This window comes from Asterias rubens, chromosome 12 (genome assembly GCF_902459465.1).
Source record: "Asterias rubens chromosome 12, eAstRub1.3, whole genome shotgun sequence".
Lineage (NCBI taxonomy): Eukaryota > Metazoa > Echinodermata > Asteroidea > Forcipulatida > Asteriidae > Asterias > Asterias rubens.
In genome coordinates, this window is record NC_047073.1 from 8,543,429 (window position 1) to 8,569,661 (window position 26,233).

General features: G+C 39.9%; 1 protein-coding gene and 44 non-coding genes across 45 annotated transcripts in view; all 45 read left to right on the forward strand.

Annotated features, from left to right (window-relative positions):
- The first annotated feature begins 72 nt into the window (after positions 1 to 72).
- Positions 73 to 145, forward strand: Trnat-agu. The gene has a single exon. It is a non-coding gene; the product is annotated as a tRNA-Thr (tRNA).
- Positions 146 to 216: 71 nt separating this feature from the next.
- Trnak-uuu lies at positions 217 to 289 on the forward strand. Its single transcript has one exon. It is a non-coding gene; the product is annotated as a tRNA-Lys (tRNA).
- Positions 290 to 373: 84 nt separating this feature from the next.
- Positions 374 to 446, forward strand: Trnat-agu. Its single transcript has one exon. It is a non-coding gene; the product is annotated as a tRNA-Thr (tRNA).
- An 83-nt stretch (positions 447 to 529) lies between these two features.
- On the forward strand, positions 530 to 602 carry Trnak-uuu. Its single transcript has one exon. It is a non-coding gene; the product is annotated as a tRNA-Lys (tRNA).
- An 85-nt stretch (positions 603 to 687) lies between these two features.
- Positions 688 to 760, forward strand: Trnat-agu. Its single transcript has one exon. It is a non-coding gene; the product is annotated as a tRNA-Thr (tRNA).
- A 78-nt stretch (positions 761 to 838) lies between these two features.
- On the forward strand, positions 839 to 911 carry Trnak-uuu. Its single transcript has one exon. It is a non-coding gene; the product is annotated as a tRNA-Lys (tRNA).
- Positions 912 to 995: 84 nt separating this feature from the next.
- On the forward strand, positions 996 to 1,068 carry Trnat-agu. Its single transcript has one exon. It is a non-coding gene; the product is annotated as a tRNA-Thr (tRNA).
- An 83-nt stretch (positions 1,069 to 1,151) lies between these two features.
- Trnak-uuu lies at positions 1,152 to 1,224 on the forward strand. Its single transcript has one exon. It is a non-coding gene; the product is annotated as a tRNA-Lys (tRNA).
- Positions 1,225 to 1,309: 85 nt separating this feature from the next.
- Positions 1,310 to 1,384, forward strand: Trnat-agu. The gene has a single exon. It is a non-coding gene; the product is annotated as a tRNA-Thr (tRNA).
- Positions 1,385 to 1,574: 190 nt separating this feature from the next.
- On the forward strand, positions 1,575 to 1,648 carry Trnat-ugu. The gene has a single exon. It is a non-coding gene; the product is annotated as a tRNA-Thr (tRNA).
- An 83-nt stretch (positions 1,649 to 1,731) lies between these two features.
- Positions 1,732 to 1,804, forward strand: Trnak-uuu. The gene has a single exon. It is a non-coding gene; the product is annotated as a tRNA-Lys (tRNA).
- Positions 1,805 to 1,892: 88 nt separating this feature from the next.
- Positions 1,893 to 1,965, forward strand: Trnat-agu. The gene has a single exon. It is a non-coding gene; the product is annotated as a tRNA-Thr (tRNA).
- Positions 1,966 to 2,042: 77 nt separating this feature from the next.
- Positions 2,043 to 2,115, forward strand: Trnak-uuu. Its single transcript has one exon. It is a non-coding gene; the product is annotated as a tRNA-Lys (tRNA).
- Positions 2,116 to 2,199: 84 nt separating this feature from the next.
- On the forward strand, positions 2,200 to 2,272 carry Trnat-agu. Its single transcript has one exon. It is a non-coding gene; the product is annotated as a tRNA-Thr (tRNA).
- An 83-nt stretch (positions 2,273 to 2,355) lies between these two features.
- Trnak-uuu lies at positions 2,356 to 2,428 on the forward strand. The gene has a single exon. It is a non-coding gene; the product is annotated as a tRNA-Lys (tRNA).
- Positions 2,429 to 2,513: 85 nt separating this feature from the next.
- On the forward strand, positions 2,514 to 2,586 carry Trnat-agu. The gene has a single exon. It is a non-coding gene; the product is annotated as a tRNA-Thr (tRNA).
- A 77-nt stretch (positions 2,587 to 2,663) lies between these two features.
- On the forward strand, positions 2,664 to 2,736 carry Trnak-uuu. The gene has a single exon. It is a non-coding gene; the product is annotated as a tRNA-Lys (tRNA).
- An 84-nt stretch (positions 2,737 to 2,820) lies between these two features.
- On the forward strand, positions 2,821 to 2,893 carry Trnat-agu. Its single transcript has one exon. It is a non-coding gene; the product is annotated as a tRNA-Thr (tRNA).
- Positions 2,894 to 2,976: 83 nt separating this feature from the next.
- Trnak-uuu lies at positions 2,977 to 3,049 on the forward strand. The gene has a single exon. It is a non-coding gene; the product is annotated as a tRNA-Lys (tRNA).
- An 85-nt stretch (positions 3,050 to 3,134) lies between these two features.
- On the forward strand, positions 3,135 to 3,207 carry Trnat-agu. The gene has a single exon. It is a non-coding gene; the product is annotated as a tRNA-Thr (tRNA).
- Positions 3,208 to 3,284: 77 nt separating this feature from the next.
- Positions 3,285 to 3,357, forward strand: Trnak-uuu. Its single transcript has one exon. It is a non-coding gene; the product is annotated as a tRNA-Lys (tRNA).
- An 83-nt stretch (positions 3,358 to 3,440) lies between these two features.
- On the forward strand, positions 3,441 to 3,513 carry Trnat-agu. The gene has a single exon. It is a non-coding gene; the product is annotated as a tRNA-Thr (tRNA).
- An 83-nt stretch (positions 3,514 to 3,596) lies between these two features.
- Positions 3,597 to 3,669, forward strand: Trnak-uuu. The gene has a single exon. It is a non-coding gene; the product is annotated as a tRNA-Lys (tRNA).
- Positions 3,670 to 3,754: 85 nt separating this feature from the next.
- Trnat-agu lies at positions 3,755 to 3,827 on the forward strand. Its single transcript has one exon. It is a non-coding gene; the product is annotated as a tRNA-Thr (tRNA).
- Positions 3,828 to 3,904: 77 nt separating this feature from the next.
- On the forward strand, positions 3,905 to 3,977 carry Trnak-uuu. Its single transcript has one exon. It is a non-coding gene; the product is annotated as a tRNA-Lys (tRNA).
- An 84-nt stretch (positions 3,978 to 4,061) lies between these two features.
- Trnat-agu lies at positions 4,062 to 4,134 on the forward strand. Its single transcript has one exon. It is a non-coding gene; the product is annotated as a tRNA-Thr (tRNA).
- Positions 4,135 to 4,217: 83 nt separating this feature from the next.
- Positions 4,218 to 4,290, forward strand: Trnak-uuu. Its single transcript has one exon. It is a non-coding gene; the product is annotated as a tRNA-Lys (tRNA).
- Positions 4,291 to 4,375: 85 nt separating this feature from the next.
- Positions 4,376 to 4,448, forward strand: Trnat-agu. Its single transcript has one exon. It is a non-coding gene; the product is annotated as a tRNA-Thr (tRNA).
- Positions 4,449 to 4,525: 77 nt separating this feature from the next.
- Trnak-uuu lies at positions 4,526 to 4,598 on the forward strand. Its single transcript has one exon. It is a non-coding gene; the product is annotated as a tRNA-Lys (tRNA).
- Positions 4,599 to 4,682: 84 nt separating this feature from the next.
- Trnat-agu lies at positions 4,683 to 4,755 on the forward strand. The gene has a single exon. It is a non-coding gene; the product is annotated as a tRNA-Thr (tRNA).
- Positions 4,756 to 4,838: 83 nt separating this feature from the next.
- Positions 4,839 to 4,911, forward strand: Trnak-uuu. The gene has a single exon. It is a non-coding gene; the product is annotated as a tRNA-Lys (tRNA).
- Positions 4,912 to 4,996: 85 nt separating this feature from the next.
- Positions 4,997 to 5,069, forward strand: Trnat-agu. The gene has a single exon. It is a non-coding gene; the product is annotated as a tRNA-Thr (tRNA).
- A 77-nt stretch (positions 5,070 to 5,146) lies between these two features.
- Positions 5,147 to 5,219, forward strand: Trnak-uuu. The gene has a single exon. It is a non-coding gene; the product is annotated as a tRNA-Lys (tRNA).
- An 84-nt stretch (positions 5,220 to 5,303) lies between these two features.
- Trnat-agu lies at positions 5,304 to 5,376 on the forward strand. The gene has a single exon. It is a non-coding gene; the product is annotated as a tRNA-Thr (tRNA).
- Positions 5,377 to 5,459: 83 nt separating this feature from the next.
- On the forward strand, positions 5,460 to 5,532 carry Trnak-uuu. Its single transcript has one exon. It is a non-coding gene; the product is annotated as a tRNA-Lys (tRNA).
- An 85-nt stretch (positions 5,533 to 5,617) lies between these two features.
- Positions 5,618 to 5,690, forward strand: Trnat-agu. Its single transcript has one exon. It is a non-coding gene; the product is annotated as a tRNA-Thr (tRNA).
- A 77-nt stretch (positions 5,691 to 5,767) lies between these two features.
- Trnak-uuu lies at positions 5,768 to 5,840 on the forward strand. The gene has a single exon. It is a non-coding gene; the product is annotated as a tRNA-Lys (tRNA).
- Positions 5,841 to 5,924: 84 nt separating this feature from the next.
- Positions 5,925 to 5,997, forward strand: Trnat-agu. Its single transcript has one exon. It is a non-coding gene; the product is annotated as a tRNA-Thr (tRNA).
- Positions 5,998 to 6,080: 83 nt separating this feature from the next.
- Positions 6,081 to 6,153, forward strand: Trnak-uuu. Its single transcript has one exon. It is a non-coding gene; the product is annotated as a tRNA-Lys (tRNA).
- Positions 6,154 to 6,238: 85 nt separating this feature from the next.
- On the forward strand, positions 6,239 to 6,311 carry Trnat-agu. The gene has a single exon. It is a non-coding gene; the product is annotated as a tRNA-Thr (tRNA).
- A 77-nt stretch (positions 6,312 to 6,388) lies between these two features.
- On the forward strand, positions 6,389 to 6,460 carry Trnak-uuu. Its single transcript has one exon. It is a non-coding gene; the product is annotated as a tRNA-Lys (tRNA).
- Positions 6,461 to 6,544: 84 nt separating this feature from the next.
- Positions 6,545 to 6,617, forward strand: Trnat-agu. The gene has a single exon. It is a non-coding gene; the product is annotated as a tRNA-Thr (tRNA).
- Positions 6,618 to 6,700: 83 nt separating this feature from the next.
- Positions 6,701 to 6,773, forward strand: Trnak-uuu. The gene has a single exon. It is a non-coding gene; the product is annotated as a tRNA-Lys (tRNA).
- Positions 6,774 to 6,858: 85 nt separating this feature from the next.
- On the forward strand, positions 6,859 to 6,933 carry Trnat-agu. Its single transcript has one exon. It is a non-coding gene; the product is annotated as a tRNA-Thr (tRNA).
- Positions 6,934 to 10,566: 3,633 nt separating this feature from the next.
- The window catches only part of LOC117297733 (vitellogenin-6-like), a 32,657-nt gene continuing 16,990 nt past the window's right edge, over positions 10,567 to 26,233 (forward strand). The window contains exons 1-16 of the mRNA XM_033780882.1: positions 10,567 to 10,609; positions 11,461 to 11,496; positions 11,637 to 11,905; positions 12,447 to 12,602; positions 12,966 to 13,100; positions 14,043 to 14,084; positions 14,896 to 14,980; positions 15,692 to 15,894; positions 17,892 to 18,013; positions 19,601 to 19,775; positions 20,298 to 20,482; positions 21,212 to 21,377; positions 23,017 to 23,160; positions 23,796 to 24,017; positions 24,802 to 25,019; positions 25,806 to 25,897. Coding sequence (XP_033636773.1) covers positions 10,567 to 10,609; positions 11,461 to 11,496; positions 11,637 to 11,905; positions 12,447 to 12,602; positions 12,966 to 13,100; positions 14,043 to 14,084; positions 14,896 to 14,980; positions 15,692 to 15,894; positions 17,892 to 18,013; positions 19,601 to 19,775; positions 20,298 to 20,482; positions 21,212 to 21,377; positions 23,017 to 23,160; positions 23,796 to 24,017; positions 24,802 to 25,019; positions 25,806 to 25,897 — 2,293 coding nt within the window. The remainder of the gene's footprint in view (positions 10,610 to 11,460; positions 11,497 to 11,636; positions 11,906 to 12,446; positions 12,603 to 12,965; positions 13,101 to 14,042; positions 14,085 to 14,895; positions 14,981 to 15,691; positions 15,895 to 17,891; positions 18,014 to 19,600; positions 19,776 to 20,297; positions 20,483 to 21,211; positions 21,378 to 23,016; positions 23,161 to 23,795; positions 24,018 to 24,801; positions 25,020 to 25,805; positions 25,898 to 26,233) is intronic.

A 26,233-nucleotide genomic window follows, 5' to 3' on the forward strand; every position in this document is an offset into this window, starting at 1 on the left:
TTTTCAACATTTTTTGAATGAATATCATGCTAGAAACATTTTTTACTACAATCAAATGAAACTTTGTCAAGAGGCGCCGTGGCTTAGTTGGCAAAGCGCCTGTCTAGTAAACAGGAGATCCCCGGTTCGAATCCGGGCGGTGCCTTTACATTTATCCTTTTCAAGACTCTTTTATTGAGAAATAGCAATAGCTTGAAATTAACTATTATAACCAGAGCCCGGTTAGCTCAGTCGGTAGAGCATCAGACTTTTAATCTGAGGGTCACGGGTTCAAGTCCCCTACCGGGCGACCATTGTTTGTCTTTTAAAAAAAATGTGAATGAATATCACGCTAGGGACATTTTTACTACAATCAAATAAAACTTTGCTAACGGGCGCCGTGGCTTAGTTGGTAAAGCGCCTGTCTAGTAAACAGGAGATCCCCGGTTCGAGTCCGGGCGGTGCCTACAGGTTTTAACCTACCCTTTGAACTAGCCATATTTGTATACTTGTCATTCCATAATGTGTTTCTTATTGAGAGTTTGTCAGAGCCCGGTTAGCTCAGTCGGTAGAGCATCAGACTTTTAATCTGAGGGTCAGGGGTTCAAGTCCCCTACCGGGCGACCATGGTTTCACTTTTCAACATTTTTTGAATGAATATCATGCTAGAAACATTGTTTACTACAATCAAATGAAACTTTGTCAAGAGGCGCCGTGGCTTAGTTGGCAAAGCGCCTGTCTAGTAAACAGGAAATCCCCGGTTCGAATCCGGGCGGTGCCTTTACATTTATCCTTTTTAAAGACTCTTTTATTGAGAAATAGCAAGATTCAAAGCTTGAAATTAACTATTATAACCAGAGCCCGGTTAGCTCAGTCGGTAGAGCATCAGACTTTTAATCTGAGGGTCAGGGGTTCAAGTCCCCTACCGGGCGACCATTGTTTGTCTTTTAAAATATTTTTTAATGAATATCACGCTAGGGACATTTTTACTACAATCAAATAAAACTTTGCTAACGGGCGCCGTGGCTTAGTTGGTAAAGCGCCTGTCTAGTAAACAGGAGATCCCCGGTTCGAGTCCGGGCGGTGCCTACAGGTTTTAACCTACCCTTTGAACTAGCCATATTTGTATACTTGTCATTTCATAATGTGTTTCTTATTGAGAGTTTGTCAGAGCCCGGTTAGCTCAGTCGGTAGAGCATCAGACTTTTAATCTGAGGGTCAGGGGTTCAAGTCCCCTACCAGGCGACCATGTTTTCACTTTTGAAATTTTTTGGAATGAATATCATGCTAGTAATATTTTTTACTACAATCAAATGAAACTTTGTCAAAAGGCGCCGTGGCTTATAGTTGTTAAAGCGCCTGTCTAGTAAACAGGAGATCCCCGGTTCAAATCCGAGCGGTGCCTTTTTTCTCAATTATTTTCTCAATGTACATTTTTTTTCGGCCGCAAGAAATACACCCTGTTCTGTAATCCTTTGACTGAAGCTTGAGATTCGAAAGTTTAGTTGAAACCAAGCTATAGGCCTTTTTACCCCATTCTTTTCAAAGTAAAAATTAATCACATGTTTATAAAATAACAGCATTTGAGAGCATCTGGCGCCGTGGCTTAGTTGGTTAAAGCGCCTGTCTTGTAAACAGGAGATCCCCGGTTCAAATCCGGGCGGTGCCTTTTTGTTTTAAACAATACAGTTTCCGCCTTGACGCTTTCTGGTCAAAATCTTTAAACTTGGCTTTGAATGTATATTCTTCAGAGCCCGGTTAGCTCAGTCGGTAGAGCATCAGGCTTTTAATCTGAGGGTCAGGGGTTCAAGTCCCCTAACGGGCGTTGTTCGTCTGGTGACAAACAAAATAGTTTAGCTTCCACATTTTGCTATCGACAATAGCTTATTTTAAATCGCGTTTTGGATATTATAGGCGCCGTGGCATAGTTGGCAAAGCGCCTGTCCAGTAAACAGGAGATCCCCGGTTCGAATCCGGGCGGTGCCTTTACATTTATCCTTTTTAAGACTCTTTTATTGAGAAGTAGCAAGATTCAAAGCTTGAAATTAACTATTATAACCAGAGCCCGGTTAGCTCAGTCGGTAGAGCATCAGACTTTTAATCTGAGGGTCACGGGTTCAAGTCCCCTACCGGGCGACCATTGTTTGTCTTTTAAAAAAAATGTGAATGAATATCACGCTAGGGACATTTTTACTACAATCAAATAAAACTCTGCTAACGGGCGCCGTGGCTTAGTTGGTAATGCGCCTGTCTAGTAAACAGGAGATCCCCGGTTCGAGTCCGGGCGGTGCCTACAGGTTTTAACCTACCCTTTGAACTAGCCATATTTGTATACTTGTCATTTCATAACGTGTTTCTTATTGAGAGTTTGTCAGAGCCCGGTTAGCTCAGTCGGTAGAGCATCAGACTTTTAATCTGAGGGTCAGGGGTTCAAGTCCCCTACCGGGCGACCATGGTTTCACTTTTCAACATTTTTTGAATGAATATCATGCTAGAAACATTTTTTACTACAATCAAATGAAACTTTGTCAAGAGGCGCCGTGGCTTAGTTGGCAAAGCGCCTGTCTAGTAAACAGGAGATCCCCGGTTCGAATCCGGGCGGTGCCTTTACATTTATCCTTTTTAAGACTCTTTTATTGAGAAATAGCAAGATTCAAAGCTTGAAATTAACTATTATAACCAGAGCCCGGTTAGCTCAGTCGGTAGAGCATCAGACTTTTAATCTGAGGGTCACGGGTTCAAGTCCCCTACCGGGCGACCATTGTTTGTCTTTTAAAAAAATTTGTAATGAATATCACGCTAGGGACATTTTTACTACAATCAAATAAAACTTTGCTAACGGGCGCCGTGGCTTAGTTGGTAAAGCGCCTGTCTAGTAAACAGGAGATCCCCGGTTCGAGTCCGGGCGGTGCCTACAGGTTTTAACCTACCCTTTGAACTAGCCATATTTGTATACTTGTCATTTCACAACGTGTTTCTTATTGAGAGTTTGTCAGAGCCCGGTTAGCTCAGTCGGTAGAGCATCAGACTTTTAATCTGAGGGTCAGGGGTTCAAGTCCCCTACCGGGCGACCATGGTTTCACTTTTCAACATTTTTTGAATGAATATCATGCTAGAAACATGTTTTACTACAATCAAATGAAACTTTGTCAAGAGGCGCCGTGGCTTAGTTGGCAAAGCGCCTGTCTAGTAAACAGGAGATCCCCGGTTCGAATCCGGGCGGTGCCTTTACATTTATTCTTTTTAAGACTCTTTTATTGAGAAATAGCAAGATTCAAAGCTTGAAATTAACTATTATAACCAGAGCCCGGTTAGCTCAGTCGGTAGAGCATCTGACTTTTAATCTGAGGGTCACGGGTTCAAGTCCCCTACCGGGCGACCATTGTTTGTCTTTTAAATTTTTCTTAATGAATATCACGCTAGGGACATTTTTACTACAATCAAATAAAATTTTGCTAACGGGCGCCGTGGCTTAGTTGGTAAAGCGCCTGTCTAGTAAACAGGAGATCCCCGGTTCGAGTCCGGGCGGTGCCTACAGGTTTTAACCTACCCTTTGAACTAGCCATATTTGTATACTTGTCATTTCATAATGTGTTTCTTATTGAGAGTTTGTCAGAGCCCGGTTAGCTCAGTCGGTAGAGCATCAGACTTTTAATCTGAGGGTCAGGGGTTCAAGTCCCCTACCGGGCGACCATGGTTTCACTTTTCAACATTTTTTGAATGAATATCATGCTAGAAACATTTTTTACTACAATCAAATGAAACTTTGTCAAGAGGCGCCGTGGCTTAGTTGGCAAAGCGCCTGTCTAGTAAACAGGAGATCCCCGGTTCGAATCCGGGCGGTGCCTTTACATTTATCCTTTTTAAGACTCTTTTATTGAGAAATAGCAAGATTCAAAGCTTGAAATTAACTAGTATAACCAGAGCCCGGTTAGCTCAGTCGGTAGAGCATCAGACTTTTAATCTGAGGGTCACGGGTTCAAGTCCCCTACCGGGCGACCATTGTTTGTCTTTAAAAAAAAATTTGAATGAATATCACGCTAGGGACATTTTTACTACAATCAAATAAAACTTTGCTAACGGGCGCCGTGGCTTAGTTGGTAAAGCGCCTGTCTAGTAAACTGGAGATCCCCGGTTCGAGTCCGGGCGGTGCCTACAGGTTTTAACCTACCCTTTGAACTAGCCATATTTGTATACTTGTCATTTCATAATGTGTTTCTTATTGAGAGTTTGTCAGAGCCCGGTTAGCTCAGTCGGTAGAGCATCAGACTTTTAATCTGAGGGTCAGGGGTTCAAGTCCCCTACCGGGCGACCATGGTTTCACTTTTCAACATTTTTTGAATGAATATCATGCTAGAAACATTTTTTACTACAATCAAATGAAACTTTGTCAAGAGGCGCCGTGGCTTAGTTGGCAAAGCGCCTGTCTAGTAAACAGGAGATCCCCGGTTCGAATCCGGGCGGTGCCTTTACATTTATTCTTTTTAAGACTCTTTTATTGAGAAATAGCAAGATTCAAAGCTTGAAATTAACTATTATAACCAGAGCCCGGTTAGCTCAGTCGGTAGAGCATCAGACGTTTAATCTGAGGGTCACGGGTTCAAGTCCCCTACCGGGCGACCATTGTTTGTCTTTTAAAAAAAATTTGAATGAATATCACGCTAGGGACATTTTTACTACAATCAAATAAAACTTTGCTAACGGGCGCCGTGGCTTAGTTGGTAAAGCGCCTGTCTAGTAAACAGGAGATCCCCGGTTCGAGTCCGGGCGGTGCCTACAGGTTTTAACCTACCCTTTGAACTAGCCATATTTGTATACTTGTCATTTCATAATGTGTTTCTTATTGAGAGTTTGTCAGAGCCCGGTTAGCTCAGTCGGTAGAGCATCAGACTTTTAATCTGAGGGTCAGGGGTTCAAGTCCCCTACCGGGCGACCATGGTTTCACTTTTCAACATTTTTTGAATGAATATCATGCTAGAAACATTTTTTACTACAATCAAATGAAACTTTGTCAAGAGGCGCCGTGGCTTAGTTGGCAAAGCGCCTGTCTAGTACACAGGAAATCCCCGGTTCGAATCCGGGCGGTGCCTTTACATTTATCCTTTTTAAGACTCTTTTATTGAGAAATAGCAAGATTCAAAGCTAGAAATTAACTATTATAACCAGAGCCCGGTTAGCTCAGTCGGTAGAGCATCTGACTTTTAATCTGAGGGTCACGGGTTCAAGTCCCCTACCGGGCGACCATTGTTTGTCTTTTAAAAATATTTTTAATGAATATCACGCTAGGGACATTTTTACTACAATCAAATAAAACTTTGCTAACGGGCGCCGTGGCTTAGTTGGTAAAGCGCCTGTCTAGTAAACAGGAGATCCCCGGTTCGAGTCCGGGCGGTGCCTACAGGTTTTAACCTACCCTTTGAACTAGCCATATTTGTATACTTGTCATTTCACAACGTGTTTCTTATTGAGAGTTTGTCAGAGCCCGGTTAGCTCAGTCGGTAGAGCATCAGACTTTTAATCTGAGGGTCAGGGGTTCAAGTCCCCTACCGGGCGACCATGGTTTCACTTTTCAACATTTTTTGAATGAATATCATGCTAGAAACATTTTTTACTACAATCAAATGAAACTTTGTCAAGAGGCGCCGTGGCTTAGTTGGCAAAGCGCCTGTCTAGTAAACAGGAGATCCCCGGTTCGAATCCGGGCGGTGCCTTTACATTTATCTTTTTTAAGACTCTTTTATTGAGAAATAGCAAGATTCAAAGCTTGAAATTAACTAGTATAACCAGAGCCCGGTTAGCTCAGTCGGTAGAGCATCTGACTTTTAATCTGAGGGTCACGGGTTCAAGTCCTCTACCGGGCGACCATTGTTTGTCTTTTAAAATTTTTTTTAATGAATATCACGCTAGGGACATTTTTACTACAATCAAATAAAATTTTGCTAACGGGCGCCGTGGCTTAGTTGGTAAAGCGCCTGTCTAGTAAACAGGAGATCCCCGGTTCGAGTCCGGGCGGTGCCTACAGGTTTTAACCTACCCTTTGAACTAGCCATATTTGTATACTTGTCATTTCATAATGTGTTTCTTATTGAGAGTTTGTCAGAGCCCGGTTAGCTCAGTCGGTAGAGCATCAGACTTTTAATCTGAGGGTCAGGGGTTCAAGTCCCCTACCGGGCGACCATGGTTTCACTTTTCAACATTTTTTGAATGAATATCATGCTAGAAACATTTTTTACTACAATCAAATGAAACTTTGTCAAGAGGCGCCGTGGCTTAGTTGGCAAAGCGCCTGTCTAGTAAACAGGAGATCCCCGGTTCGAATCCGGGCGGTGCCTTTACATTTATCCTTTTTAAGACTCTTTTATTGAGAAATAGCAAGATTCAAAGCTTGAAATTAACTAGTATAACCAGAGCCCGGTTAGCTCAGTCGGTAGAGCATCAGACTTTTAATCTGAGGGTCACGGGTTCAAGTCCCCTACGGGCGACCATTGTTTGTCTTTTAAAAAAAATTTGAATGAATATCACGCTAGGGACATTTTTACTACAATCAAATAAAACTTTGCTAACGGGCGCCGTGGCTTAGTTGGTAAAGCGCCTGTCTAGTAAACAGGAGATCCCCGGTTCGAGTCCGGGCGGTGCCTACAGGTTTTAACCTACCCTTTGAACTAGCCATATTTGTATACTTGTCATTTCATAATGTGTTTCTTATTAAGAGTTTGTCAGAGCCCGGTTAGCTCAGTCGGTAGAGCATCAGACTTTTAATCTGAGGGTCAGGGGTTCAAGTCCCCTACCGGGCGACCATGTTTTCACTTTTGAATTTTTTTTTGAATGAATATTATGCTAGGAAATTTTTTACTTCAATCAAATGAAACTTTGTCAAAAGGCGCCGTGGCTTATAGTTGTTAAAGCGCCTGTCTAGTAAACAGGAGATCCCCGGTTCGAATCCGAGCGGTGCCTTTTTTCTCAATTATTTTCTCAATGTACATTTTTTTTCGGCCGCAAGAAATACAATTGTTTCGGTAATGGGTGACTTCTCCGTCACAGGCTGCGATAACACGCAAATCAGGTTTGTTCATTCTTTTATCAACAAGTTTTTTTCAGAGGGTCATGGATGGGTTCATGTCCCCTATCGGGCGCTGTTGCGTTTGTCACTCAAGCATTATTTCTTTTTGTTATAGCTCCATTACGTTACGTGTCGTAGCAGAGGCGCCGTGGCTTAGTTGGTTAAAGCGCCAGTCTTGTGAACAGGAGATCTCCGGTTCGAATCCGGGCAGTTTGTCTAGTACAAAAAATCCCTTCTGGATTGTACAGACTTTTTTGGCTGTGCAATGACGTCAAGTTTCGAATTTGAGATTTAGACGCTTTCCCCACTTTCAATCCACTACCTTTTGCAGGGATAAGACATTTCAGACATTATCTGAATTCAGACTTTTTAAAGTCTGCCTGGTTAACAAAAATTTGCTGTGTTGTTCTCCAAATTAAACTTCAAAGGAATCTTAAACTTCAGGGGTTATGAAAAGGTGGAAACTCCAGACTTTTGTTTTAAAGGCAGTGGACACTAGACCGGTATTGGTAATTACTCAATAATTGTTAGCATAAAAACTTACTTGGTAACGAGTAATGGGGAGCTGTTTATAGTGAGAAACATTGTGAGAAACGGCTCCATCTTATAAGTAACTTAGTAATCGAGGAAGAAGTTATTTTCCACGAATTAGATTTCGAGACTCAAGAATTAGATTTTCAGGTCTCGAAATCAATTGCATCTGAAAGCACACAACTTCGTGTGACAAGGGTGTTTTTCCTTCATTATTATCTTGCAACTTCGAAGACCAATTGTGCTCAAATTTTAACAGGTTGTTGTTTTATTCATCATGTTGAGATCCACCAAGTGAGAAGACTGTTCTTTGACAATAACCAACAGTGTCCAGTGTCTTTAATACTTCCAAATCTCTCTCGCTATTCCCCAGGAGCAGGCCCGTGTACGCCACCCTCCCGGAAAAAGAATAAAATATAAATGAAACTTTTCAAACAAAATAATAATTTAGATATTGACCAAATCCAAAAGGCCCAAAATTCTACTGCTCCAATTTTAAAGGTTTTTTTTGTTATGCCTTTAATTCGGTCTCAAAATGTAGGCCTACCCAGCAGAGCATCTAGAATGCACAATGTCCCGGCCCTTAAGTGGTCCGGACGGACCCCATGCCGTTAAGGCTTTGCGCTCGCATGCTCCACTTTTGACAAAATACCCCCCCCCCCCCCCACCTTCACCCTTGATGATGATGGTGATGGGGATGAAATGCCGTCTAAGCAATTAATATGCAGACATAATTGATACGAAGCTGTAATTGAGTTGTTTTTCATATAAATCACTAAGGTACGTTTACAGCCGTTCAGGCAATGATTTGTTGCTCTTTCAACAAACTTCATTGAGTCCCAGGTATATAAAATGAGATAAAACTAAATGAGCAAAAACTCTGGGAAAAACTTGTGGATGCTTAAAGGCAGGGCTTTTTTTTGTAAATGTATCCCAACATTTGCATGCAATAAAAAAAAACTTTGAGGAAGAAAAATTCAATATGATTGGCCAAAGAAAAAGTTGCAAGACGCCGGGATACCCGAAGCCTTTCTCATAATCAAATGTTGGAATAAAACATTACTGCTTTCTTTTAAAACTTTGTTCGTAACACAAATAAATATACTTCATATTATGCAACGAATATAATATCACAAAAGTTACGAGCCTGTGAACATTTTATCGAAATTACATTATCACGATTTCATTTATTCATCGACTATTTGACTAACCGATAAAAGACAACAATGAGTGTGTTTTGGGGCAATGGTCGCGCACGGTTATGGTTATTTTAGCCGAATAATTAACTTTTCGGGACAATGGCTACAGATTTCAAAATTATCAAACCTAATCTCTGTATCATAATCACAAAATGAATTGTTTCAATCATTGTAAACGATGCACATACAAAACCTTTGACATTAAATTGCATCATCAGTTTTGCAACATTGCATTTTTTAATGCGCTGATTTGAAACATGCGTGTTGGACTATGAACTTTACTGATTTTTCTTGTAAATGTGTTTTAGCTCAAACCTTATCTTTTGTTAAGTGTTCAAAGGTCCCGGAACAAAATATCTCAAGAGATTTATCTATTGAATGGGCAGATGATAATACATAATGGTTGTTAGCACTCATTATTATGTAATTATTGAATTTATGTTTACGCAATTATACTAAAGCGAAAGAAACTCAGTTGAAATGAAACAAAAAATTGCCGCTCAGTTTCTTGACATGGGGATGGATATAGGAATTTTAAAACAGAACTTGTATTATGCATGAAAGAATTGTTTTAGTTACCTGCAGCCGATTTCACGAAACGCTAGGATTATTCCTTTCTCGAGTTAGGACGAGTAACCCTTCCTAACTATAGGAAGGGTTCAATTCGTGCTACGTCTTCGGATACGGAACTGAACTCGTCCTAAGGCCTAAGATTAATCCTAAGTAAGTTGGAAAGAGCTTGGTGAAATCGACGGTAGATGGTCGATTTCACAAACAGAAAGACTAGTTCTAACTTAGGACTAGTCCCAGGAGATATCAAAAACATAAGGGTTGTCCTAAGTTTAGGACGAGTAACTCATCCTACAAATCCTTTAAAGTTTGGGGAAAACCTCTAGACCCTTTTAGCGTATACACAGAACGGCTTCCCCTGTTGTAGATTTAGTAATCTTCGCAACTCTATCCAACTATCCCTCTGTGCCGAACTGAAAGGTTTTTAAATAGCCCCATCCCAGACCTGTTGTTACTATGCTTAATCATTCTTAATTTTTGTCTTTTAAATGCAGTGGACACTATTGGTAATTACTCAAAATAGTTTTTAGCATAAAACCTTTCTTCGAGTAATAGGGAGAGGTTGATGGTATAAAACATTGTAAGAAACAGCTCCCTCTGTAGTGACGTAGTTTTCGAGAAAGGAGTAATTTTCCACGAATTTGATTTCGAGACCTCAGGTTTAGTAATAAACCAGAGTAATAAAAGACGTAGATGGAGCTAATTCCATCCTTTGACTTGTCTTCGCAAAAAAAATCCACTGTCACAATAAGTAATATTATTGTCATCAGCTGTTTTTCGTACCGTATCAGCAAACAAATTTGCATACAATGTTTGGTTTAAACTTAATAGTATTCCTTTAAACGCTTTAGCTTCAATATGTGCCTACTAAGGTTGGGGAGGTGGGGGGGGGGGGCTGTCAGAAGTTTGCTTGCTAGTAAGACTTTAAAGTCCGTGTCGACTTCTGGACTCAGTATTCGTGGCATGTTGCACATACAAGGAATTTGGAATGTTTCCTTGTGTGTTTTACTATGGTTTTACACATTCACCAATGTGCTCAGTGCTTTTGACCAATCAGCAACAAGTCACGCAACTAATTTGCATAATGCTTTTGTGCACAATCTGTGCCGCATACAGTATAAAACACCCGGTTTTCTGGTTCTTGAAAACATTGTCTTTGGGCAGTCTGTTTTGAGACTGAACTTAATCTATTCCCGTCTTGCTGTATAGACTACTGAATTTGGAGCCATGAAGCAACTAGCGTTGCTGCTGGTGGGAGTCGCCTTGTCATGTAAGTATGCCGCTACAAAAGTTTCTGAAGTTTTTGTTTTGTTTGTAAAAGCTATTTTTTTTCTCTTTTTTCTTTGTTTGCAATGCTCAAGTTTACACATACATGTAACACAACAACCTACCAAAAGCTATCTTGAGTGATGGATATGCACGCTATATAGACGATGTGACCTGTGACATCACATCTTTAAAAAGAGCCACAGAGCCTGGACTTCCTGCAGGCACGATTTGTACACAGCCTAACGGAATAAATCATAAAATCTTATATTTTATGGAGATTGCACTGTCTAATTCTTATCAACTTTTGATATGGTGAAAGGGGGCACATCTCAAAAGTTGTCCAGCTTTTACTTTCATAATTCTTTGATTTGTGTGAAAACGGTGGTTACGGATGATTTTATCACACTATTGTCACAGAAAGAGATTGCTTATAATACAAAAGCACACACAACTAGCACTAGACTAGAGAAACATCGGTAAATATGGAGCCAGCAGAATTGGCAGTATGATTTTTTACGATAAAAACATAATAAAACGGTAAAGGGTTTGAGGATGAACTAAACCGTCAAAGATAAACAGATTGGTAGGCCTATACTATAATGTCTAGTTTATAATGAAGTAGGTGGCAACGGCCTCTGGAAATAACAATTGTAGCCCATACTATATGTCTAGTTTATAATGAGAGAGAGTGTTGACATAATTGATTGATTTTTCAGGCTAAAGAAGTCCTAGGCCTAGGGGTTACTTTTGTTATAACTTTCTTACGAAACCTGTTATTCATTTATTAACCATTTAAAGCTAATTGTTGATGGCATTTTTGTATTACAAACTTTAACATGTTTTGCTTTGCAGATGCCGCCACAATCCCTGTGAACCCACAGTCGGATGGTGAGTAGAAACTTTTACTCTTTTTTTTTATGCGAGTGGAGTCTTGAATAATCTAAACCCCAGATGAGGGCGCTGTTTAATGTGAAAGAAATTAGACGGGTTCCCTTTTGTGCAAACTTTGTCAAACTGAAACCTTAACGTTTTGGCCTGGGATCCAGACAAAAGTAAACAACAAGAAGTTTTTGCCGAAAAAGAACCGAGGAACTTCGTCGAGCTCTTCCAATTAAATTCACAAAATGTTCATCTGTATTATTTTTCAGGCTACTTTTCTGAGGGTCGTGAGTACGTGTACGAGTATGAGGGTCAAGTTCTCAGCGGACTACCGGGGGTTAGCAAGGAGGTGGCCGGTATCAAGATTGTGGCAGACACCCGCATACAGATGAAGGAAAATGGAAAATGTCTGCTCAGGGTAAGTTAGAATAGAACAAAAACTTGATAAGCACAGAAAATTATTGCTTTAAAAAACAGGTTACCAGCCTAAATTACATTAAAATTTGCGGTTTTATGACTGGTGCCCTAATAATCAACTGTTGCTTTGTCACATTTTCTTTTAATAATTATATGGAATTGGGTCCAGTGTCCAACAATACATGTCCAATTGTAAACTTGCTAAGCACATACACACACATTTTGCTTAAAAAATAACAGAACCTGGTTACCAGCCAAAGTAGACCTTATGCATTGACGTCATCCAGCCGCCATCTTTGAGATCAAACGGTGACGAAACAATCAAAACGCACAAAGATTGGCCAATGAACAACCTCCTTTTGACCTCAAGGCGAGGGCGCCGTACTGAAATGACGTCATGTGCATAAGGTCTATTCCATAGCGTTTATACTGAATAAACTGTTACTGGTGCCTACTCATTTTATGCCTAACTACCTTTTAAGCACAGCTTCTCATGAATTCAGGCCCAAGATTGAACGCATCTTTTATTTCTTTTCTTACAGCTTGAAGGAGTAAAACTCCACAAAGTTCTGACGAAGACCGAGAATCCTGCAAAGCAACAAGTCGAGGAGAAACTCCAACGTCTGGATTTCATCTACGAATCTCCCCTAGTTGTCCAGCTCGTCAAGCCCATCGAGTTCACATATGTTAGCGGAAAGGTTTGTACAGGCGTTTAATTTCTCAGAAATTTTTCAGGATTTTCGCAAAATCTCCTTAGGCTTTAAAATTTCCTGAAAGACTTAAAGCAGTGACAAAAGGGAGAAAGGAATACCCCACATTGTGTCCAAACCTCCGTCCAATTTCATGGAAGTCTGCGCTTACGTCACTCTGTAAAGTTTTTATATTGCCACGTTACTTAAAAGCAATCTCCACGGAAAGTGAAAGAGTAGGGCTTAACCCCAATGTTTCTGGTTCCTGTGTTTGTGTTGGTTTTTTGAAAGGTTTTGGGGGCATTTATTAAAAATAGAAATGTGGTTTTATGAAATTTGTGTCTGTATGGAGTGCCCCTTTTCTTTATTTAGGTGAGCAACATCATCCCCTCTATGGAGGACCCGGTCTGGTCTACAAACATCAAGAAGGGTATCGTAGAACTGATGCTTGTCAATATCCGGGGGACCAACGACTTGAACGAACCCACAGCACAGAGCACTGATGGGGTATGTACTTGAGTAATATATAAAATTCACAAAATCTCGTCACAGAAGCTGTCATTTACTGTGTCCAAAAGGCCTGGCCTGGTCAGTCACAATACTTGTGTTGTTGAGCATAACTGTTTCTCTCCACCCATGAGTACAATTGGGTACCAGCAAGAGCTAGGGAGTAACCTGGAATGGACTGACGTCCTATCCAGGGGGAATAAAAATATTCTCAGGCAGTGGACACTATTGGTCATTACTCAACATATTTATTATCATGAAACCTTACTTGGTAACGAGTAATGGGGAGAGGTTGATAGTATAAAACAATGTGAGAAACAGCTCCCTCTGAAGTGACATAGTTTTCGAGAAAGAAGTAATTTTCCACGAATTTGATTTCGAGACCTCAGATTTAGAATTTGAGGTCTCGAAATCAAGCATCTGAAAGCACACAACTTCGTGTGACCATGTTGCGACAGGGGTGTTTTTTCTTTCATTAATATCTTGCACCTTCGATGACCGCCGGATTGAGCTCAAATTTTCACAGGTTTGTTATTTTATGCATATGTTGAGATACACCAACTGTGAAGACTAGTCTTTGACAATTACCAATAGCGTCCACTGTCTTTAATGCCAATGAAATCAGATATAAACACTGGCCTGATAATAATAATAACAAGAATTAAGAAACGATCTCCATAGAAAACTATATCACAGCATTTACAAAAACTGAAAATGCATAACAAGCAACTAATGACGAGCCATATTGGCTCGGGACAGACTTTGCTTTTACTTTGGTGTGTTCAATAATGGGTCTGCTTGCCACAGGATTCGACAGGGTTAGATATTTTCAAATTAATTTCCAGGCTCAATTTCATGTTAAGAAATGTCTGCGTTGTACTTTTTTACTGCTTTGATTTGGTTTTTTTATCTTGTTTTGTTCCCTTTCCTCTTTTTTTTCAGACCTCAATCACCAGACAAAAGAAGTACTACCGCGTGATGGAGGTAATTACAGATGGCTATAACTTATTAATATAGAAATCTTATCAAATGAAAAACAAAATGTGAAAGTTTTCCGACAGAGAAGTTATTTTTATAATTGAAGAGAAAAAACAAACTTATTCTAGTAGCAATACGCTTAAATAAGGTTTAATCCCAACGAGGCCTGGTTCTTGATAATTTTACCGAGACGAAGTCGAGGTTAATTATAAAGAACCAGGCCTCGGACGGGTTTAAACCACTAGTTGAAAACCGATTCAACACACTTTGATTCCCATTCATAAATACCTTTTCGGTCAAAAACATCAACACTTTTTGGTCAAAAAGTAAAATAAATGCAAAAATTATAATTGTTCAATGATTTCTTTCAACACTACACCCCTCCAGCTATGAAATGGTAAAGCCCTCTGCCCCCCTCGGGTAAACAACTCCTTATAAGGGAATGCTGTGCGCGTCGCGCGTATCGTGTGATGTGGCACAACTGTTTCAGCTGTGTTCTCGACCAATAGGAATGAAGAAACTGTCTTATAAGAACAGGTGCAAGCTCGCGTATCATGGCCACACTTTTTACTGGTCATAAACAAAGGTTTTTACACACCCACGTGACGCGCTCTCCACCAATAGGAATAGCGAAACTGTCCAAGGTATTTATGAATGCTAGTTAACAAACCACAAGGGAAACCGACTGGTAAATTTCAGTTAATTTGGGGTTGAACTTTTTTGTGGAGCGGTGGGACGTTACTCTGGAGATCGCAGGTTCAAATAACACTAAGGTAAATTTTTCTTAAGATTTTTGTACAATTCATCTTATTCACAGAATGGCGTTGCTGGAAACTGTGAGTCTGTGTACGACGTCAAAGTCTCAAAGCCTGTCATGAAACTTGTGGACAACAAAGTCCCTGGTAAGTTTTTATGTCATCTTATATCATGAATGAAATTTGTAGACTGTAAATATTAAAGATGGACTCCCAAGGTCCCAGTTTTACGATTCATTCATTTTCCAATAAATAGGGTCCTTAAAAAAAAATCTTAAAGAAATCTCTTACCTCAGGTTAAAGGAACATGTTGCCTTGGATCGGTCGAGTTGGTCTTTGAAAAGCGTTTGTAACCGTTTGTTATAAAATGCATATGGGTAGAAAGATGTGGTAAAAGTAGAATACAATGATCCACACAATCATGTTTCGGAATTGCATGGTTTTGCTTTTACCTCGTCGACTAACACGGTCGGCCATTTATGGGATTCAAATTTTTGACTCCCATAAGTGGCCAACCGTGTTTAGTACACTTCCAGAACAAGATACTGCACCATAATTGCTTTGTCCTCCCCTCCCCCCCCCCCCAGACCGGTTCTTTATACGTGCACTACCAATTCTAGTGGACCTGTAGCTTTAAGTTTAATCCAAAGGATAAAGCAATTATGAGAAGGCATCTTCCTCAAGGACACAAGCATCGTGAACATCCAGTTGGGATTCGACCCCCCCCCCTCCATATGATTGACAGAGTATGAGGACAGTGCACTGGACTCCTTGGCCTGGACGATTAGGGAAATCTGCAAAATATTTGTAATAATCAATGATGTACCTTACTCTCTGAATCAATCTATTTCTCTTCAGCTCTCCGCTATGTCTTGAACATTACCAAGACTCGCGATCTTATCGAGTGCCAAAGACGCAACCAGCGCAGTGAGGTCTCCCTCCTTTCGGGTCAGAAGTGTCAACATTGCTGGGACCCCAAGCAAGAGAACGTTGAAGAGCCAAGACCCCAGGAAGGCCAGCCAAAGCAGGGCAAGGAAGACTTCATGACCTGTCTGAACAAGGTGCTGGATTAATATATTAAAAACAATTATACTTGTTCCTAACTCAGTACTCCCTTAAAGGCAATAGACACTATTGGTAATTGTCAAAGACTAGCCTTCACAGTTGGTGTTGGTCTCATCATATGCATAAAATAACAAACCTGTGAAAATTTGAGCTCAATCGGTCATCGAACTTGCGAGACAATAATGAAAGAAAAAAACACCCTTGTCACACGAAGTTGTATGCATTTAGATGGTTGGTTTCGAGACCTCAAGTTCTAAACCTGAGTTCTTGAAATCAAATTCGTGGAAAATTACTTCTCTTGAAAACTATGGCACTTCAGAGGGAGCCGTTTCTCACAATGTTTTATGCCATCAACCTCTCCCCATTACTTGTTACCAAGAAAGGTTTTATGCCAATAATTATTTTGAGTAATTACCAATAGTCTCCACTGCCTTTAAGGACACTGGACACTTTTCTTAATTGTCAAAGACCAGTCACCTCAACATATGCACAAAATAACAAACCTGTGAGAATTTGATCTCATTTGGTCGTTGAAGTTGCGAGATAATAATGTGAAAAAACACCCTTGTCACACGTAGCTGCTTCAAGCTTGCTTTTAGCAGGCTCCCCACCACTTTAATCATTACAATGTATATACAATGTTCCATAATGTTTATCGTTTTATGAGCCAACTGATTGAGTGGAAAATAAACTGAACTTAACTGAACTTCAGACTAAAATCTTAAAGGCACTTGACCCTATTGGTAATTACTCAAAATAATTGTTAGCATAAAAACTTACTTAGTAACAAGCAATGTTGATAGTATAAATCTTTGTGAGAAACGGCTCCGTCTGAAGTAACATAGTTTTCGAGAAAGAAGTAATTTTCCACTAAAATATTTAAATTTAATTGTGAGACCTCAGAGATAGATTTTTGGGATCTCAAAATCAAGCACCTGAAAGCACACAACCTTGTGTGACAAGGAAGGGTGCTTTTTCTTCCATTATTATCTCGCAATTTCGACGACCAGTTGAGTTCAAATTTTCTCAGGTTTGTTATTTTGTGCATATGTTGAGATACACCAAGTGAGAAGAGTGGTCTTTGACAATTGCCGTAGGTGTCCAGTGTCTTTAACACCTAGCAACCAGTCATTAATAAAATGACATACATCTTAAGAAAAAACATCTTTAACATCTAGCAACCAGTCATTAATAAAATGACATACATCTTAAGAAAATACATCTTTAACACCTTGCAACCAGTCATTAATAAAATAAATTATTAGGGCCTCAAATTTCATATAGCCTTTAAACAGCCAATAAAGGATGATCTCAACTATATCTGTATTATAGTTTTCTAATAGCTGGAGTCCATAGGAAACATTTAAACAAAATATAACGAGTCTCTTACCTCACGTTTAAACATGGTTAAAATGGGTTTTTCTCCAGAACGCTCCAAGCCATATTTCTGAAAGATGCAGGGTCAAACAAATCCGCCCGACAAAAGAATCGTGACGTCAGTTGCGGCTATTTGATGTGGAAAATAGCGCCCTCAGTTTGCCAAAGCTGGAGAACTGTGTTCAAACCCAATTGGAGGGAAATCGTCACTGGCATCAAGGGGTCATTATAATAGATAAGCCGTTTTTGACTCTCGGCTGAAAGTTATTTATTACTACATGTAAATGCAAATTTTGAGAGTAAAATGGTTATTCATCGGTATCTACGATGTCTATTTGGCCATAAAAAGTTAATAGTTGAAATATTGAGATCATCCTTTATTGGCTGTTTAAGCACAAAAACTTGCTAAGCACAGAATAATATTGTTCAGCAGGAACAGGTTACAGCAAGACAAGTTCTCAAAAGAACATAATCTACCCAGCAACTCGTTAAAAAATACACATGGTGTTACTGCAAACCAAACATTCATTGATACCTCACCTTGCATTGCCTCAAATCCCACAAGACATATCCTACCTTGTGTTCTTCTTTTTAATTATTTTTTGTTTATGTTCAGGTTCGCTACGGCATCAGCTTGAAGGACCATGACAAGTTCCTGATTGACACCGTGGTTGTTGAGGGAAAACACGTCTTCATGCCTTTTGGTGAGAAGGGAGGAAAGGCCATCACCTTTGTCAAGTGAGTCCCTGATTTGCTTGATTTACTTCTCCAAGCCTATCTTTAAATCTAAGACGCTAAATCTAAGACGCTAATCTTAAGACGCTTCTATTTCCAGAACCTTCAATATTTGTTTTGTAAATCATTTTCAGTTTGCTTTTTGGTTTCTTTTCCTGTTTATGTTCGGCACTTTTTCCAAAGTATAGTGCCTTTAAATTTGTGTTAGTTTTATTTTAAAACCTGACGATGACTAGAGCAAGCTAGTCGAAAGGTTGAGACCAATTCAAGAACTGACTCCGCGGTAGTGCAGTTAACAACGATCCTATAAGCTAAAGTAGTAGTCCCAGCCAGTTTTCTATACCTTCTGCCCGGGTAGTAGTTAAAAAGCAGGACAGTTCATTTCAGAACTGAGAAGTCTCCCGAACATCCGATAAATTTACTCCGCGTTAGTAGAATAAAGTAAGACAGTTCTCTAAGAACAAACTCTAGTAGATACACACTTGGTGTTACAGATACACACATGGTGTTACATGGTTTTATCGCAAACCAAATATTTATTATATATATTATAAAGGTCATAAAAAGGTTAGAAACAAGTTCAGTATCATCAGTCCTTTCTCAATGGTATCTTCATGTATTTAGGCCTTGAAAAAATGTAACCGGTTACATGCCATTTTAAAATAAGAAAGGTAATTCAGGATTTTTGTTGTTTTTGTGTTTAAAAAATAACTATTATAAAAATGCCCTACTTGCCAAAAAAACAACCCAAAACCAGCAACTAATACCTCTGCAATAATTTTAAACTCAAATGAAATAGGCCTGAGATGTTGCTTGTTAGTGTGGAGGTACGATGTGTCAGATATGTTTCTAAAATGATATATTTTTGGTTAAGAATGATAAAAAATTTCCGCTCATGACTTCCTTCATGATTCTATGCTTGTTCATCTGTTGAGCGCATTCAATATTTTTGCTCAACGATTTTGGCAAAATCCTGTCAATCTGCAGTTTGACTCGGACCTGCCCCCTGTACTCTTACAAATTACTTGCCCTGCTGAGCTGATCATTTTGTGTTTCAAAATAAGGGCCATTTAAGGGTCTATGTACTTTCCCAACACAAAACACAATGTCCACAGTTTTACATTAAACTTACACCGTTTGAAGATTATGATAGTAGAAAGCTTCCCTTGAAATTTTACTTTAATACTGAGGTGAGGTGCTGTAGTTTTTGAGAAACGAGTAAAGCAAAAAATGTTTGTCTCAGTTTTAGCAGGTAAAAACGTTTTAACCAGTTATGCTACGGTTATGGTATAATGTCATACGTTAATGGGATTTTACATGCTAAAATAGTTTTCGTCTTCCTGAGACGAAAATTATTTTGTGACTCGTTTTACTCATTTCTCAAGAAACTACAGAACCTCAGTAAATAATATTTGAGGGGAAGCTTTCCACTATCATTATTTTCAAACACTGTAAGTTTAATGTAAATCTGTGGAAAATTTGAAAAAATACCCAAATCCTTTAAGACAGACGGTTCCATGGGACAATTCAAAATCATGAAGAAGTAAAAACGTTGAGTTATATTTCATCATATTCCAATTTTCCTTGCAGCCAAGCCTTTGTCTTGAGGAGCAACAAAGAGATCCCTGATGAGGAGGTGATCCCCGAGGTCCAGAACCCCAAGCAGATGCCGGAGGACCTGTCCTTTATCTTCCAGGAGAAGTCTAGCCACGACCACGACACAGAAGAGGAAAGCCAACTTTCTGAAGAGGACATTCGTAGCTCGGTAAATCCATCTCAATCCATCTCAGTTGAGCATTTCACGTCAGTACAACAAGTCAGGCCTGGTACTTCACTGAGGCAACGATGGCGATTGCCTCCATGCCCCCTGCCACCTTGGTGCCCTTTAAATGCTAAAGTAGAAATTAACAATTTCCTCATAGGGTGCCCTTTACCAAGGAGAAAATGCCTCGAAAATAATGCCCTTTCAAAAACGAAGCTTACAGGCATGCGAAGGTCATAATGTCACATTTACGATGAAATTGAGTTTGAATAGTTTTACAAAACTTGGTGTTTTTTTATTCTTGTCCGATTATTCTATACAAGCTTTGTCCAAAAGGTAACTGAAAAGATAGGCCTACAGGTCATTCACAATAAATGGAGCATGAATCTTTAAGTCGTGTTCCGAGTACCAAAGTCATATCTCAGATTTGGACACAGTTTCTATGTCACAATTCTGGGCAAGCTATTTTGAAGTTGTGTAAGGAAGGACATGCGACAATTATACGAACCGTTATTATCTCTTCAGGTGACGGACCACGTTGAAAAGATCATTGCTGGCATCCAACAAGACAAGATCACCGAGGAAGCTCCTCTCAACTTCATCTACATGGTCAAATCACTCAAGAGACTCAGCCCCATTGAGCTTCAGAATGTCTTTGACAGGCTCGGCAAGAAACTCGCTGATGATGATGAGCCGACGAAGGTTAAGAAGTAGGTCAAACATGTTGATGAGTAAACATATTGACAGTTGCAGTCTTTTACATTTACTATATGAGACAATGCTCAGTTTAATACAGCGAACAATTGTGGCCATTTCCATGATGTGTTCGCAATGATGGAAATCAGTGCCCACAAGCCCAAAAAACCTTAAAATGATTGCCAATGACTAGACGATGACTAGAGCAAGCTAGTCGAAACGTTGAGACCAATTCAGAACTGACTCCGCGGCAGTACAGTAATTACGATCCTATAAGCTAAAGTAGTAGTCCAGTCTAATTTCTATACCATCCGCCCTGGTAATAGTTAAAAAGCAGGACAGTTCTTTTCAGAACTGAGAAGTCTCCCGAACCTCCGATTATCTACTCCACGGCAGTAGAATAAAGCAAGACAGTTCCCTAAGAACAACTCTACCTGGCAAGTAGATACACACATGGTGTTACCGCAAACCAAATATACATTGATACCTCACCATGCAATGCCTCAAATCCTATATATGATTGCCGTTCTTTCAAAAACACAAAAACTATACATCCTTTTCACTACTCGTAGTCCACTCGAGTCCACTAATTGGAAAAAGGAATTACATCGAAATAAAAGTTGTGGGTTGCCAGACAAAAATGGGTGTTTTATTTTAGCCTCTTTAATTGGCTAGCAACGCTGATGATGCAAAATAAATGTTCTGATTGAATGCATGATTGATTGATTTTTCGTTGTCTGCAGGCAGATTGTGCAGGACGCCATCCTGCAGGTGGAGAATGATAAAGCTGTTGAGATATTGACCGATGAGATCGAAGAGCGTCAAATCATAAAGGAAGAGGCAAGCCAAGTCTTGAGCACCCTGGCTCTCATCAACAAACCCACAGTGGAGATGCTTGACAAAGTCTTGGTGAGTCCTTTCATTATTTCAGACGGGTTTTTGGACTTTTGTATTTGTCGAGGTTTGTATTGAAAACTGTTTTTGTTTGTTTTTCTCTCCAGGGTAAATTCTACATATAAACTTATAGATAGGTTCAAATCCTAACCGAGTGAATTGCCTGGTTTTTTTTTTTACACAGAACTCAGGAAAATACCAAGTATCAGTGTTAGGACAAGAACATATTATATAAACTTATAGGGATAGTTTCCAATAGACACCATATTTGTTAGCAATCTGCATTTTGGCTTCCAAACCTGTCAAGCGCTCAAAACCGCAGCCACATTGTTCACTTACCAATCGGGCAATGAGTTTTGTGAAATGTGCGAGTGTTGCATATATTTTTTCATGCGAAAGGCAGGACTGTGTGTTCCAAATTTGACACTGTATTCAGCTCTGAAACTTTCTTGTGGAATTTTACTGTTTACTGCTTGATAATTTTGCCTGTAATTAAAGGGTGGCTGCAGTGTTTTTTTAATTAATTTAAACGAATAAACATGACTTTTTAAACCTGAAATATTTTTTTAAATTTTTTATTTAATGCGCAAGTATTTTAAAAATGGTTTTCAAGAGATTAGGGGAACCCACCCCGCCCCTAAAAGGGAGCCTTCATTTGCATAAACGTGACGTCATGTCGGTAACCAGAGCCGTCGGGCCCCCTGGCTGTGTGCATATACAGACGTGTGCACTGTGTGGACTGGTACCTAGGCGCGTGTAGTTAGGGACCAGACTCTTTTTGCTGACGATATGTTTGAATTCCCGACGTGACGTCGATGGTAGGGGGGCGGTAACAATCCACAAAAGGGGGGGCATGACTTATTCGTTAATTACGCAAGTCAGATATGTCAAGAATAAACAAAACACATTTTATTGATGTTCAATACATATATCAGAAATAAATGAGAGCAAAATTAACTGTTTTATTTTAATTCACTGCAGCATCCCTTTAAGAATTGTGTTAATCAGGGAATAAATGTGTGGTGAAGAGGTTTTCAACTAGTGGTTTAAACCCGCCGAGGCCTGGTTCTTGATAATTTTGCCGAGACAAAGTCGAGGTAAATTATCAAGAACCAGGGTTTAAACCACTAGTTGAAAACCGATTCAACACACTTTGATTCCCATTCATAAATACCTTTTCGGTCAAAAAACATCAACACTTTTTGGTCAAAAAGTAAAATGAATGCAAAAATTGTAATTGTTCAAAAATGTCTTTCAACACAACACCCCTCCAACTATGAAATGGTAAGGCCCTCGGGTAAACAACTCCTCATAAGGGAATGCTGTGGGCGTCGCGCGTATCACGTGATGTGGCACTGCTGTTCCAGCCGTTGCTCTCGACCAAAAGGAATGAAGAAACTGTCTTGTAAGCTTAGGTGCAAGCTCGCTTGTCACGCCCATGTTTCAACACTTTCTATTGGTGTTATATCACCCCTTCAAACACCCCCACGTGATGCCCTCTTGACCAATCAGAATGGATGAACTGTCTTAAGTATTTATGAATACAAAATTATCTATGACCCCACTATTAAACTTGGGCAGTATAATTTTAATCCATCCCTATTGATGTTATACTTGACCTTAACCCCCTTCTTCCTTTTCTCCAACTCAATAGCGACTGTGCAGAGGTCCTACCCTGTCACTTGATGATGTTAAAGACATCAAGACGACCTGCTGGTTGACCTTTGGGTCATTGGTTCACAAAGCATGCAAGGTCAACAAGATCTGCACCCAAGACAAACTCAATGAGTACTCGTTGGTAAGTTAAGACCATTCAGGAGTAATTAAACTGTTTTCATCCTTAAGAACGACAAAATGATGCTTACCAGGAAAAGGTTTACCAGCCAAAATACTATGTCACATGAAACAATTTGTGACTGGTATCTTGCTTGTTTTCGCTGAGGTGTTAAGCATAATTCTCTGCTTAAGCAGTTCTAAGAAATTGGTCCAGGGTTCGAATCCCACTCAAGTAGCCTGTGGATTTTTACTTTTTGTTACTTACTTACTTAGTTATTTAGCTGCTTAGGACTGGGTGTCCCTTGGCCTCCTTGGAAAACCGTCCCCATTCAGGTCTATTTCTAGCTAAACGCTCTGCCTCATAAAGTGGAATGTTGATATCTTCCTGAACTTGAGCCTTCCAGCGCAATGGTGGACGCCCTGGTTGGCGTGGTGTGTTGAAGTCCTTGTAGTAGACCAGGTTGGGTAGCCTGTAGGCTGGCATTCTGATGACAGGTGACGTCTGGTCACTACATCCCTAATTTTTGTGGTCATGTTAAGTTGCCTGCGTATGTTAAAACTAAAATAAAAAATAAGTTTCCTGTGTATGTTAAAACTAAAATTAAAAAATATAAAAAAAATTAACTGAGGATATGAATATATATTTTTTTAATTCAGCATCTCCTGGAAGGTATTGATGCAACTAGCCCCAATGATGAGAAACGCTTCTTCCTGAAGGCCATCGGTAACGCCGGTCTCGTCCTCAAGAAGACCCCAGTGTCTCAGACAGACTCCATTGATAGAATCAGCGAGCTGATCAAGCATGAAGTGGCTGACATTGATCTCAGAGTCCAGGCTATCTACTCACTGCGCCGTGTCTGCAAGGAACATACACATAGGGTGAGTGAACCACACCCCATTGTTAAGATGACAATACAGGAAAGCTCCTTTAAAGATGAACCGGTCTCACACTTCATAAAATCTTCCAAACCTCTTAAAAAGTGTGTATCTTTGTTCAAGCGCCCAGCATCTTATTGGTGGATAAGTGCTCTATATAAGCCTACATTATTTCATTTTATCACTTGCTGATGAAATACGTTAATCAATAGACACCCACAACCGTTGTGGTGCCGCCTTGGCTAGTTTTGTCAAACCCTGTTCAGTTGGTCTTTTTGTGACCCTGCAAATAATTTCCCAGGTTTTTTTTTAGGGTTCCTTGTGTTAGGTGCAGTTACGTAAAACAAAAGTGTTGTCACACTGCATTTGTGAAGGAACCTCGCTTCTGTTCAGCTTCCAACCAAATCAAGACCAAATGCCAATAGACACCTAGAGGCAAACTTCTAATAACTGTGTATGTTTTGGGTTATCCTTTAAAATCAAAGATGCATTGTTTGTGCAGCGAAATGAATGATGGATCTTGAACAGCGCTGATGCTAGTCCAGATTCTGGAATTTTGTTATTAAAATATAATTATAGCTCTCAAGATAACACAGAAACTCTCCGCATTGAGGGCACTTTGCCAACCAATTCAGAGACCACTTCTTGGCTCATCATCTGGGCGTTGAGGGCGTATTTCCGAAAAGCTTTCTCTGGGCGCGAAGCTATCATGCACTCAGTATACGAAAACGGTCCACACACTGGATTACGTTGATGCAGACACTGATTCTCTTTCTGTCTCCCCCAGGTCATCTCTCTCCTGATGCCATTCCTTAAAGACATTGACGAGGATCACGAGATCCGTATTGCATCTTATGTGATCATCATGGATTGTGAGCCTAAGCTGGACGATGTCCAGTTCATTGTGACTGACCTTCAGAAGGATAAATCCAAGCAGGTCATCAGCTTCATCTACACCCACCTTGAGGGACTCGTCAAGAATCCTAAACTCTGCAAGTTCAGTTTGTGAGTCAACAAACAAACTTTTAATAATAATGTTTGTTGTGTTGTCATTTAGGTTTGAGAAAGACTCTGCTAGGGTCGAAACATCGGGCCATAAATTATGATTTGCACATATACCATATGTCCTTTTGGTTTGTAAGCAGTTTGCAACAACTAATAATAAAAATAATAATACCTAGCGCATTTTACAATAACTGTGTCAGTAGGATTTGAAACTTTGCATGGTGGAAATACGATATGGGAAGGTTTGCGCCATGTAGTGATTATCTCTGAAGGAGTTGAGGTGGTTCTTAAAAGAACTGTTGGTTTCCAACCAACGGTTCTTTTCAGAACCACCCCATCTCATTAACCAACGGTCCTTTTCAGAACCACCCCATCTCATTAGAGATAGTCACTACATGGTGTTACCGCAAACCTTCCCAAATAATTACTGTAGTGATGTCCTTAACATTAGTGCCCTGGTCATTTGGTCAAAAACATTCTTGTAATCTTTCAGGGGCCCCTGTGGACTATACAGCCCCTGGCTGCTGTAGTGCTTCAAAGACATATTGCTCTTGCAATACAAAGGTTTTGGGTTCGAATCCCAATTTCCTGTGGTTTTTGTTTTCAACGAACTCGCAAAAGTACTGATTCTACAGTGCTTAATACACATTGGTGTAAGGGTCAAAATAAGCTAATGAAATAACATCTATTAAGACTTGCAGGGTCTGTTAGGACTCTCTCTGTAGGGATAAAGTTATTCTAACCCACACGACTTGATTCTCTACATTTTACGTTTGATCACCACAGGACAGAGGTGGCTAGGAAGGTGCTACTGACCCTGAAGCCGATTGTCCAAGGCATGCAATACTCCAAGAGGTTCATGTGGTCCTTCAACGCTGGTAAGTCTAAGATTTAGTCCTGTTTCGAATCAAAGTGCGTGAAAAAGTTTTAAACTTCTGCTAAGCAAAAATGAGCAGGATACCAGCCACAGATGATACGTTTGGATTGGTATTGTGGATGGTAACCTTATTCCAGTAAGCATCATTTTGTTGTGCTCAGCTAGTTTTTGTGTTGGAGCAGCTCTATGGAATTAAGCCCTGTTGTTTAGGAATGCGTGCTTCACTTTAAACTCCGTCACCAGTCGTTGTTCAGATCAAAATAATTTGGTAACAAGACGGTTTAATATGAGCCTGACATTTCGAAGAACATTAGTGATTTTCTGACTGACCGTGTTG